The sequence below is a fragment of the Engystomops pustulosus genome, chromosome 4, assembly GCF_040894005.1.
Source record: "Engystomops pustulosus chromosome 4, aEngPut4.maternal, whole genome shotgun sequence".
Taxonomy (NCBI): Eukaryota; Metazoa; Chordata; class Amphibia; order Anura; family Leptodactylidae; genus Engystomops; species Engystomops pustulosus.
Genome location: NC_092414.1, coordinates 188,477,293 through 188,490,459, shown reverse-complemented (window position 1 = coordinate 188,490,459; position 13,167 = coordinate 188,477,293). Strand labels below are relative to the sequence as shown.

The 13,167-nt window shown below is 42.1% G+C and overlaps 1 protein-coding gene across 2 annotated transcripts in view; it reads right to left on the bottom strand.

Moving 5' to 3' along the window:
* Positions 1–648: 648 nt before the first annotated feature.
* PROM2 (prominin 2) overlaps positions 649–13,167 on the bottom strand; it is a 56,027-nt gene continuing 43,508 nt past the window's right edge. Inside the window, exons 16-23 of one of the 2 annotated variants that reach the window (XM_072148909.1) lie at positions 12,043–12,114; positions 9,788–9,880; positions 8,665–8,718; positions 7,639–7,719; positions 5,841–5,909; positions 3,736–3,825; positions 3,223–3,320; positions 649–1,550 (exon numbers count right to left, since the gene is read on the bottom strand). In XM_072148909.1, coding sequence (XP_072005010.1) covers positions 1,532–1,550; positions 3,223–3,320; positions 3,736–3,825; positions 5,841–5,909; positions 7,639–7,719; positions 8,665–8,718; positions 9,788–9,880; positions 12,043–12,114 — 576 coding nt within the window. In that variant the 3' untranslated portion in view covers positions 649–1,531. The remainder of the gene's footprint in view (positions 1,551–3,222; positions 3,321–3,735; positions 3,826–5,840; positions 5,910–7,638; positions 7,720–8,664; positions 8,719–9,787; positions 9,881–12,042; positions 12,115–13,167) is intronic. The other variant, XM_072148908.1, reaches the window with a different exon arrangement.

The window sequence follows — 13,167 nt, the reverse complement described above, 5'->3', positions numbered from 1 at the left end:
AGCACCTGATGACAGGTGTCCTTTAAAGGAAATCAACCACATGGAGATTTTAACCAAAGCATACTTATACGCCGGCGTGTGCCACCTGAGACAGGATCCTATCTTTATTTACTGGTAATGGCTTATTTTCCATGATGGTATAAAGGAAAAAACACTGCCATCTACCCCTAATATAACGAGCATGCCTGTGAGGGCAGTAATCTGGTGGAGGATATCCTATAAGGCATGTTTCATCCCCATAGTATAACAATTATTCTAAATTCACTGATTCTAGTACTTCACGGAGGCGGCATCCTGGAGCACAGGTGGTACCCGCAGCTATGCGAGAGTCTAACTCATGTGTCGTATCTGTAGATACTGTACATAGGAGGTTATTTTTATACAAGGTCAGTGGTGTTCTAATGTATTCTGGGGTTAATTGGTCCTTGTTGTTCTCATTAATATGAAGAAGAATCCATGTGGTTATAAGGTGGTGTTAAAGTTCATGTTAATTCACTAATTGTCTTGATTCTGAAATAGTCACATGACCTTTATTATAACTTAATGATCTGATCAGAATACTATATATAGGGGAAAAAAAAATGTGGGACATGTTTGTAATCCAAATCACTTGTATATCACAAGCATCACTTGTATAACCCACAACTTGTAGGTTTAAAGTTGTGCTACACAATGTGGCGTACAGTCTTCATTTTTTTGGTGCACAACCTATTTTCCATCCAGTCACGCCCCCTTTTCCAAAGACCATGCCCCTTTTCACAAACCACGCCCCTTTAGTCAAACAAGTCGGAAAAGTGTAGAACAGGGGTCTAAAAACATTTGGTGCAAATTACACTAGAAGTCTGGAAAAATGGCCTAATACTTCTCCCCCAATGTGTCTAAAATTAGTCAATATTTTAAGTGCAATTGCAATGATTATTTTGTCCTGCGGGGGAGCTGTAGGGGAACCAAATACTAGCTGCAGGGTAATTTTATGTACTACAACTGGTTGTGATCAGTAGATAAGTTTTGATATGTTTCTTCTTGTAGGATACATATCATGAGAGTCAAAAAGTTGACAAACCCTTTAATCCTAATTTAGAACCACAGCAAAAATCAATGCAGTATTGTTGTTCCTTAGTCCTTTATGCCGTCATATGCCATTTTTTTCTCATCATAGCTCAGAACTGGCAGCAATGAACATATAAGGTCTATCATATCTAAAGGTCCGTGGTACCTAATACATCTGCCTCTTGGGTCTGTGTTACATCTATATATTATTTAACTCCTTATTGTTCTCTTAACATTAACTACTACATAAAGTCTCTGTAGTAAAAAGTTTATTAGTTCTGAGATCCAACTGTTACGTTGTTGACTCCGTCAAAGGATTTACATGGAGTTTCTTCAGCTTCACTGCAAAATATGAGGCCTGTTGAGATCACCATCAGCTTCTCCCAACGTCTGTAACTGGAGTTAGTGGGAACAGATTCTCTTCTTCAGGGGTTGGATCTCTGCAGGTAGAGCAGAGGAATTAAGAGGCGAAGATGGCGGACTAGAGAGTCAGAGACAGTCTGCATAAGAAACCCAAAGAGACAGATGGCAAGGTGTTACTATGGGGCATTGGGAATACGGAAACAGAAATAACAGATATTAAAAGATGATCAATGTGGTGACTACAGATTGTTAGTTCAATCCAATGAAAAATATTACTAGGAAGCAGAAAATTATCACCCGAAAACAGACAACATGACTATTATGTAAGAACCATCAGCCCTGGGTAGCATCATCTGCTTTATTATACACTTCAGGCAAAAATAGCAAGGAATTAAAATGGTTTTCCCATAAAAGACTTGTATCCCCTACTGCAAATCCTTTGAGCCGTGCATATAGGCCCATTGAGTTTGATAGGACATGGGGTCAGTTGATGGTGAAAGTCATCACAGGGTAATCAAGGGGGATTGGAGAAGCCAAAAATCCCACAATCACCCTGTGAATAAGGGGTTAATGTCTTTAAAGTACAACTGTAAAGTGTTAAAACTTTTGCCAAGCAAAAATAAGGAATTCTCTAATTTACTATAATAAGCAATCTGCAGCAGTTTAGTAGCTAGCAGAGGTTTTACCTTGCCCCCAGGCATTTGCCAAGCTTTCTGGTTGCCACAGGAAACCGTGTAGCATAGCTAAAAATGACAGGAGGCTTGATGAGAGGAACTGTAGGGGACTCACCACGTGCTTTAGTTCGGGCAATTAAAAACAAGCTGTCCTGCATCATTTGAAAATACTTGATGCAAAGGACCTTCAGTGATGTCACAAGCATGTGACTCATCACATGCTTAAGATCAGCCAATTACAAACATGCTGTCCTCTTCTAGTTTCAGTGCGTTGAGCTGATGTCACAACCTGGAAGTGCCCACACACATCAGCAATAGCTGAATGTGAATCTAATGTTATATATACCGGATAGCGATGGGAAGTCCAGCACTTCTTGGTGAGCTGGATCATTAGGCTGGCTCTTCTTGCTCCTGAACATCCCCCTATTACATGTATAAAAGGGAGCTGCAGATCAGCCAGTCACCCCAATCCACACCACTTTTAACCCAATTGTATTGGGTTAAAGGGAACGTAGAGAGTCGGTTAGGGGTGGGGTTAAGTGAGTCAATGCAGGGAGCGGCCTCCCGTCATTCACATAAAAAAGCTGACTTATTTGCGAACGTCACATCACTAATACCAGATATATCTCAGGCTTGTAAGAAGCCACAAGCATGATACAAGTATCGTTGGAATTGTTATCAAAGGCTTTCTCTTGCTGTGCCTATAAAGAGTCAACATCTGTGATCAATGCTAGCACCGATCCCCGGAGTCACCTAGAAAAAAAACTTGTAATTAGCAGCATGGAACACGCGGCCAAGATGTCGAGTGCTCCGGGCTGCTAATTATGCACACCCCCACACCTCACGGCATCTTGCTCTCCCATGGGAGAGGGAGGGGAGAGTGCTACATAATTAGCAGCCCGGAGCACTGGACACCTCTTGTCAGCTCCTTTATGCTAATTATAAGTTTCTTTTCTAGGTGATCCTTAGAGGTGGACAGTGCCAGGATCAAGATCAAGAGGAGCAAACATGAGTATTTCTAGGTTTTTCTATATTTTGTACATGGTTGATTTCCTTTAATATCAGTTTTACCCTGTACCCAGTGTCTGATCATCAGTCATTATTGCGGTAAGTATGAGGGGTATTCTATACTCACCTAGACTTGGGTGCAATATACATTCCAGATTTAATACTGAAAAATAGATTAGGAATGAGGACAATGGTGCACCAACCGAGGCAAAACCAAAAGCCATTCTGCAAAGGAAAACACATTGGTTATTACTACCTGATAGCAGGATCCACCAGTGGCATAACGCTAAGCTGATGGGCCCCAGAGCAAAGTCTGTATCAGACCCTCGTATGTGCTATAATATATTATTGATAGTACAAGTCTTCTCAAATGGGACAATGACACCTCTCGGGCCCGGTTGCGACCACAACGTTAATATAGACATGACCCTGTGGATGTACATGGCTGCCGCCCCATCAGGCTGAGAAGAAGTTAACTTAAGTCTTCAAGGAGATGAATGGCACCCAGATATCGCTCTACTCCTGGTTATTAGGACTTGTATTGCTTACCTTCACCATTTGAATGGCTAAGCTTCTATATATAATATGTACTCTGGAGCTACTGTATTTTAAACCTTTTATTTTTCATTATTCCACTTACCCAGGGGTCGGTCACGTTGTCGCAGACCACAGCACGAGCGTTGTCTAGTGTTTTAGGTACGTAGCGGCAGGAGGCGATATCATTTGTGATCTGGAATAACAATGCATGCCATCGGCTCAGCAGATAAACAATGGGCCAAAGTCACTTCCATGAGCTAAATGTCATTCATGACAATACAAGTGGTTTTCTGTAGCCTAAGTAGTATATTGTACTATATGCAATAGTTTCATAGTATAAGTTATAAAGGTGTGCTTTAATTGGTTGCTTTTGACACAAAAGGCTCACCAAATTCAGTTCTAATTATACTGCACAACTCCCAGGCATCTAGTATATTTGGCGTACTTTTCACCTAACCAGTTTGGCTTCCAAGAGCATTTTCTGACTTTGTCAGGTTTGAGCCTTCATTTCCTAAATATGGATCTATTCTTTACTTTGATATTCCAGTTGAAAGCTCTCGAAGAGTTCCTAGTTTAGGTGGCCGATGATCAAGAAATGTTGCTGTGAAGCTTCGGGGGCAGGCGAGAGTGGTTCAAGAACAGGCTGAGGTCAGGGCTGTTACCAGTTCATTGATAAGAACAATATATATTATAGGGTGTGATTGTCCTTTGGTGGACTTCAAAGGACTTGCAGTACACATGGAGAGAAGGTTGAACATCTGTCCTAGTCTTGATGCTCTAAGCTATTTCACTTAGTTTGTGCGTTACTGCTTCTACCAGAGGTTCACCATGCTGCTTGACAATATAGAAGATCTATGCTAAGACAAGCTGAGTTAATAATAGTCCAAAAGAACAATAGTTACTATGGGAAGCTAGGGTTGGCCTATTCATGGTAATAAAATTTCTCCGGCACCACCCTAATACTCCTGCTGATCCAGTTCTGATATGTTCTCACCATTGTGAGAAGCAAGATCATTAAAAGCCATGAGTCAACCTGTTAGTCATAGAGTAGATGGATGCCACCAAGTTTAAGGTCAATTTAAACTAGATATTAGGGTTCCTTGAAGGACATTCACATGCCCCTCCAACCACTGATACGGAAGTGGTTGTGATGGAGGGGGCTTGTAAAAAAGCAATGACTGTACAATTTCCTCCACCCTCCAGAAGCCAGTGGGACTCAGGACGTCACAGGAAGTCCCGAGTCCTGCTTCCTTGGAGGTGACCCATAGTGAACAGGGAACTTTTACAGGGTATGTATAATATAAATGACCCTATTAGGTTATAAGTGGCCAACCTAGAAGTGGTCAATCTCTTTAATACAAGAGTTTCATAAAGACTGTTGTCAGACCACCAGGATCACTTTTACTGGGGGTCTTAGGAGCACACAGCCATGGTAACTATTGTCAATATTAATTCTCCCATAACCCAGTCCGTCACATACTGAAACTGGTTCTGCCGGTTATTCCATGGTCGTCCTATGTACCGTGAGTAATGAAGTGAATGTCATACACACCCAAGATGTGTGGAGAGATCATTCACAACTAAGCAAGCGCTGGCCATGATATTTTGCAATCAATCTAATTACTGATTAGCTAAGATAATTATATGCAACATCATTATAATGCAACCTCTGTAATATGTGCATTACCTGTATAATCTGTAGTGATAACACGAGCTGTAATGCTTGGATAGGATTAATAAAACAGCAGCAGATCCATTTACGATCTGGTATTACACCTCACAACATTTTAATGATTAAAAGGGCTTATTCAGATGGGGGTGTCCAAAAAAAATGTGGATGTGTGATGCCTGTATTGTATCCACATTCGTTTTTTTTACATCCGTATGTCATCTGTTTTTTTCACATCCGCAAAAAAAAAAAAAAAAGATGATTTTCTAATGTGTTTTCTGCACAGTCCAGCTGGTTGGCTAGCAACTTTTGAGAAAAAACAGGCTGCATAAGAATGTAATCGATGTACCATGTGTCAGATGTGTGAACAAACCCATAGGAGTGAATGGGTCAGTATGCCATCCGCAAAAATAACGGATAGCATACAACCTCAAAAATGAGTTGTATACTAGACACGACCCATGAACATGAGTAGCGCTGTTTTAGAAAGTAAACAGACCCTTGATTTTTGAATCTTTGTCAGCGTTTATTTAACTTACAGTTTTCTTTGCCCAGACGATAAATTCGGAAAAGTATTTCATAGCTTTATCCAGCAGACACATGCTCTCCTATTAAAAAAGATGGAAATTAGTTACTGAGCTTGCGGCCTAAGACTGTGGAGTAGTACTTTGCAGCTCCCTTTTGCTTTGCTAGATTAATGCCAAAATTGTGTTGCTTAATTGCATAATTATTGGAGTATGTCTTAAACCCTTAAAGGAAATCTACCATCCAAATCCATCATGATAAACCAGGGACACTTACTCATAGATCCAGGCACCGCAAATGTGGTAATCTTCTTATATTTGTTATCCATGGCCTCTTTCCTAAAATCAACCTTTGAAACTATGCTAATAAGCCAGAAGGGCATTACCAGAACTCTTGTGCTACAGCTTCAAAAGCTGTTACACTGTGTGGAAGAATGCCCACCCCTCCCTGTGCTTGCTGTAATTTCACAGAGTGGGAAGTGCTCCTGCACAGTGTTACAGACTTTTAAGCTGCAGCATGAAATGGCTCTGGTAACACCCCCAGAGCCCTTCAGTGTTATTAGCATAATTTAAAAAGTTGATTTTAGAAGGAAGAATGCCTTGGATAACAAATATCAGAAGATTACCACAGTCATGATGCCTGGATATATGAGTAAGTGTCCCTGGTTTACCATGATTTTAATTTTCAAAAACTCTACTAATAACTTTTTGGGTTATGTTATTTATTTATGTTATACTATTTAATCATCTTTTATTCCATTTTTAGAGAAGAAAAGTGAAAATGTTTTGATTACATTCATTCATTTTTTTAATTATTCATATTTATTTTGCAGTCCTTTAAAAACTGTTATTTCTTTTTTTCAACTTTATTCTTAGCCCTCCACTGGATCACATATAATGCAGTAGGAAACAGTACCATTGTGTACAGTAGATGTTGACAAGGTGAGGGGGATCTAATGGGATTAGGAGTTTCATTGCAAGTAAGACCACTGTGACTCCTATTGCTATTCTTCTAGGCTGGAGGGTGGCCATATTATTCGATTACATCAGGATGTTTCCTAATGTTTCCCATTAAATGAAATCAACCACTTTAAAAAACCAAAAACCATCTAAGGATACTCACCGGCGCTCATCTTCATCTTGATCCTGGCGCTTGTCTTCTCTAAGCTTGACACGCCAGGATCACCTACAAAAAAGACTTATAATTAGCAGCCCGGAGTGTGGGAACAAGATGTCCAGCACTCTGGACTGCTAATTATGCACGCCTCTGCTGAAAGCATGGGAAAGGGAGGTGCGGGGGCGTGCATAATTAGCAGCCTGGAGTGCCGGACATCTTGCCCCCACGATCCGGGCTGCTAATTATAAGTTTTTTTCTAGGAGATCCCGGCGAGTCAAGCTTAGGTCAAGAAGAAGAAAATGACAGGTGAGTATCCTTAGACATTTTTTTTTTAAAGTAGTTGGTTTCCTTTAAAAATAAGCCAGTGCATAATATTGGTCAAATCTCACAGTAAATATGAAAAGTCTTTTGCAAAGACCAATTCACCCTCATAAGCTGAAGATATTAAAGCTAGAACATATGGATTGGTGCTCCATTATATGGCCTTAATGGGATTGGCCACTGTAAGTGCTAGCAAATTACTATACTGCTTACCTGTCTCGTAATGTTCATCCTGGGACATAGCTATAGGGAGTGCAAAGATTACGAACACCTCTGGGACCTGGCCTCTGTTGGTGCCCAATGGTACAAGCCAGTATTGTAAATGGCAGCCAGCAGGTGTATGAGCTCGGATTATATAAACCACATATGACTTACGTTCTTTAGCTGGTCAATTGTTCCCTGAATCAAAGGTCCTTTCAGTTTGGCGATATTTTGCACTGCCTGTTGTATCCCAACCTAAAAAGGGAAAATAGTGTGTTGTATTCAGGGCCGAATTAAAGGAGGGGCTCCTGGGGATCTAGCCCCGGGGCCCCCACCACTTTCACTTTTTAAGGGGCCCCCACCAGTTTCCGACAGTCAGCGACTCAGCTCAGCAGAGTCGCTGACTTTCTCCTGGCCGCCCGCATCGCACATAGGGGTCTAGGATGTCAGCTGTGTCAGTCAGACACTGCTGCCATCACTGGTGGAGTTCGCTGATGCAGTGTTTTGGCGGCAGCAGGTTGTGATGGGACGCCGGCTGCGAGTGATGATGTCACGCTGTTGGCGTCCGATCACTACATGATGCTAGCAAAACACTGCATCGGGATCTCCACCGCGGTGGCAGCTGTGTCTTCAGTGGCCGGCGGCTGCCTAAAGAGCAAGGAAGAGCCTACAGCATTGTGGGATCACTGTAAGGGAAGGTGAGGTAAGTATGAAGTTTATTATTTTGTGGCCATTTTCAACAGGGGACTGGCGACTAAATTCTACAGGGGGCTGGTGGCTGTATACTACAGGGGGCTGCAGGCTATATACTACAGGGGGCTGGCAGGCTATATACTACAGGGGGCTGGCAGGCTATATACTACAGGGGGCTAGCAGGCTATATACTTCCAAAAACATTGTTAAAAGGGCCCCCACCAGTTTGCGCCCAGGGACCCCCACCATCGTTAATCCGGCCCTGGTTGAATTACATAGCAGATCTTGAGGAGGGTCAGAAGGGTCATGGATGGGCAAACAATAGAAATTACCTGCCTTTATAGGAGACCTGAATGGGGCTCATTGCAACCTTACAAAACTAATGGTGACCCTTATTGTCTACAGCAATAAACTACCAGTCAGTGATTATACTCATTCCTATTGAAACAATGATATCACCTTTATCTTTATAAATTGTTGACTTTTAGAAACGTGGCCTATACTTACTTTAAGCTGAGGAGCCAGCCCAGCCAGAGTCTGGATACTGTTGTTTAACTTCGCCTGTAGAAAAATACAATAATATTACAGATTTGTTTCTATATACATTTTTTTATTCCAAATATGTTATAAAGGGAACCTGTCAGTTTTTTTTTCCATCCTATACTGGCCCCACATTATTTATATGCACAGCACCTCTTGCTCTATAACATGCTGCATGCAAACAGGACACTATGTACTATCTACTCAACTCCTCCTGCTCTATAACATGCTACTTGCAGACAGGCACTATGTACAAACTGCCCTGCTCCTCCTGCACTATAACATGCTCCCTGCAGATACAACTCTATGTACAATCTGTGCAGTTCCTCCTGCTCTATAACATGCTGTCTGCAAATAGCACACTGTGAGCAATCAGTTCAGCTCCTACTGTTTAATAACATGCTGCCTGTAGATAGGATATTATGGGGCAGATTTACTTACCCGGTCCAGTCGCGATCCAGCGGCGCATTCTCCGACGCTGATTTGGGTTCTGCCGGTATTCACTAAGGTCGTGCGCCCGATGTCCACTAGGTGTCGCTGCTGCGCCGAAGTCCGCCGGAATTCACTTCCTCCGTCTCGATGTATGTGAGTGCTATTTTTGTGCCGGCTTGCACACGACAGAAATGGGGTTGGGGGGGGTCTGCCCGATGGATTTGGACTAAGCGCAGGATTTAACATTTCAAATTGTGTCGCTTGTAAGTCGCACTTACAAGCACCGGGAAGAAGAAGGTGAACTCCGGTGGACCTCGGCGGGGAAGCGACGGATGCAGGAACTCGGGCACATGAGCTACATGAATCGTACCGGACTTCATCTTCGTTGGACCATCCGGATCGGGGATCACGACAGGACAGGGTAAGTAAATATGCCCCAATAGGTGCAGCAAGGGGGAAAACAATTCCAACAGTTTCCTGTTTGAAAAGCGATATTAAATGACCCCCTTACATAAAACCAAATGAACTGAGAGACCTTAACCACCCAGTATACAAGCAAACAATAAAGCAAATCAATGAGGATAATGAATGGGCAGCAGAACATCTGGAAAGCTCTTCCTTTTTGTACCATGTATTGTGGATACCTACAGATACCTACCATGACAGACTGCTGATAGAGTTCGGTGGTATTTAGTACATCTCTCAGCGCTGATACTTCATCCTGCAGCTGACTTCTTATGGTTGTGTTACTCTGAAAGAGGGAATAATAATCCAACACTGGAATCGCTGCCATGTTGCTTAATCCTGGTGTGATTACAACACTCAATCCCAGAGATTAATGTTGGTGTTGGACGATGATGATGACTATTAGTCCTTGTAATCAAGGCAGAATTAGAAGATACAACATGTGTTCTAGGAAAGTTATGCCGTAAGCCTGAGCTCAAGAGGTCATAGGCTGGTTATTTCAGGGTCATGGTTAATAGACATGTGGCTTTCAAGAAACCAGGGGTGTAACCTAAGGAGGTGCAGAGAGTGTGGTTTCCCCCCGGCTCGGGGCCTTAAAAGCCCCATAAAATAATTTTCCACATTTGTGGAGATTAGTTACCATAAACAATACGTCAAAGTTCTGGGGCCTAGTACAGAGGTTTCTTTAGGGACCAGCAGCTTCAAAGCATAAACTAAATGTGTATGCCAAATTACATAAAGCAATAGTAATGATGACAATAGTAAACTTTGTAAAATATGTTATTAAAAAAACCTGTCTGTGGTATTTTTTCATTCCCTGTATTCCTGCTTTTAGCAGTTTGTCTAAATCAGCTTTCCCTATCATATACACACTGATAGATAAGCTGATAGATAAGGAGAAGCTGATAAAGTTTCTATTGACTTAACTCCTTAGAAACAGTGACTAAAAAGTCTAATCTCATTAAATGAAACCTGTCACCTGTACAGGTGCCCTGTCAGCTTTCTGAAACATGTCAGTAGTTTATATAAGTGTTATTCACATTACCTGGATCCCTGCCAGCAGTGCGTGAGTCCCAGGGGAAGAGGGCAGCTCTAGCCTGTGTGTGTCTCAGTCTCCTCTCTCCGACACTCCTGTCCTGTGCATTGCAGAGATGGATGGGGGATGGTGTGGAGTAGAGGATGAATGCATGAGGAGACATAGGCACAGAAGCTGCTGTAGCTGCCTTCTCCCCTGGACTCAATACACGCTGCTGGGAGGGAGCCAGTCAATGAGGAATAAAGTATTTATAAAGTACTGAAGTGATTCAGAATGCTGACAAAGGCATTTTTAGAATCATCATTGCAAAGGCTATTGGGACCTGTCACCTGCTAAAAAAATTCATTCTTTGTGACAGAAAGAACTGAATTGTGCAAATTAATAATTATCCTCCTTATCTAACTGCTGTGTATGGAAATGAGAAGATTTTGGAGACTTTGCTCACTACAGGAGAAGAAAGAGCAACACTATGGGACAGAGAATGTTTTTCCCTGTCTGTTAAAAAGTTTATTATTATCCCCTGCACTATTCATTTCTGAAAATAAGATTTAGTTACGCATGTAGCTATGCCTCTAAAAGAAACTGCGCTGAAACTGAAATATTGCTGTAACTAATCTACCAAAGCTAGAGGTCAAGAACTGATATATAAGGAAAAAGAGATAAGAGAAGGCTGCAAACAGAGCCAGAACCTGTGGGAATTGTAGTCAGTAGGGATTGTAGGGAATTTCTGACAGATCTTTCCTACAGGTAAAGATAAGTATTATCCACAGATTGTAGCACTAACTACTCATGAACACAGTACAGTACTGGACTAAAAAAATCTACCTATTTATTTTTTCTGTTTGTACCCTTAAAGGAAATCGACCAACAAAATCCATCATGATAAACCAAGGTCACTTACTTATAGGTACAGGCACCATGACTGGGGGAATCTTCTTATATTTGTTACCCATGGCCTGCTTCCTTCTGAAATCATCTTTTATGATTATGCTAATGATCCAGGAGAGCTCTGGAGGGTTACCTGAGCCCCTCTTTGTGTAGAAGTCTCCCCTGCCCCTGCTCCCTCAGCACTGTAATCTCATGGCAGCCGAGGAAGTTTCATCCCCCAGTGGGAGGGTGAAGTCCTCCTTGCATAATGTAAGCTACAACACAGAGGGGATTAGGAAACACCATTCAGAGCCCTTCAGGCTAATTAGCATAATCTTAACACTTGATATTAGAAGGAAGGAGGCCATGTATAAGAAATGTAAGGAGATTACCACAGTCACAGTGCCTGGATCTATGAGTAAGTGTCCCTGGTTTATCATGATGGATTTTGATGGTAGATTTCCTTTAATTTATCTGTAATCACAGAGGGATGCATGTAGATTAAATTCAGTGAACTTAAAATATACTCATGATTTATGGTTTACCTGATCAGCAGCAAGAATTACCAGACTAGGGATAAATTGACCAACATCCAAAATGACAGTAGGTGTTTGTATCTGGTGGAGGAATGAAAATGATAGTTTAGCCGTGAGTTCCCACAGACTCCATCTGAACATAACTATTAGTGCACATAGTAGATTTATTTGCAGCAAAATGAATAGTTTTAGTCTTGGTTATTAAGTTTTTTTTAGGGATTTACCAATGTTAAAACCTACTACAAAAACAAAATAGTCTGTCTCCTATTTAATTCATAGAAAGTGAAAAGAGCCTTCAGATGCTGTGGTATAAGTAGACAGGGTCGGCTCCAGGATTCAGTAGGCCCTTGGGCACAGCCTCAGTGGGCCCCTTTGCTGTGAATTCAGAAACTAAAACAGTCTCCTGTTGCCTAAAATATTCTGTAGTTTATTATACCAAACAGCCCCTCATACCTTATTGATTCATTAGATACAGACGCCTCACCTCCATGAATTCCATATGTACAGCCTTATGTGGGCCCCCCCAGAAGCTCTGGGCCCTAGCACTTGCCCAGGTATACCCAGTGCTGGCGCCGGCCCTGTAAGTAGACCACAGCATCTGCAGCATTAATAGTCCATAATTGGAGTTGTCTCCAAACAAGAAATATGCTGTCCCATCTCTGCCAAGTGGGCGCCATCTTAGAACTGCTGACAGCGGATTTACATATATAGTAGATGTTGACAAGGAATTAAAGCAGTATTCCAAGACTGATAAGAAATCGTAAATATTGGGCACTTTTTGAGGTTCAACAACCAAACCAGCACCCGTTGATAGATATAGGTTTGGGTTGTATCCCACATCATCTTATTTGGTTTCTTGAAAGTCATGCTTGATTTTATGGGGGCTGCCTTACAAGGTAGGCAATGGGGCAGATTTACCTACCCGGCCCATTCGCGATCCAGCGGCGCGTTCTCTGCGCTGGATTCGGGTCCGGCCGGGATTCATTAAGGTAGTTCCTCCGCCGTCCACCAGGTGGCGCTGCTGCGCTGAAAAACATCGGAACGCACTGGAGTTCACCGAGCCGGGCTGAGTGAAGGTAAGTACAAGCACCGCAACAGATTTTTTTTTTAAATGCGGCGGTTTTTCCGAATCCG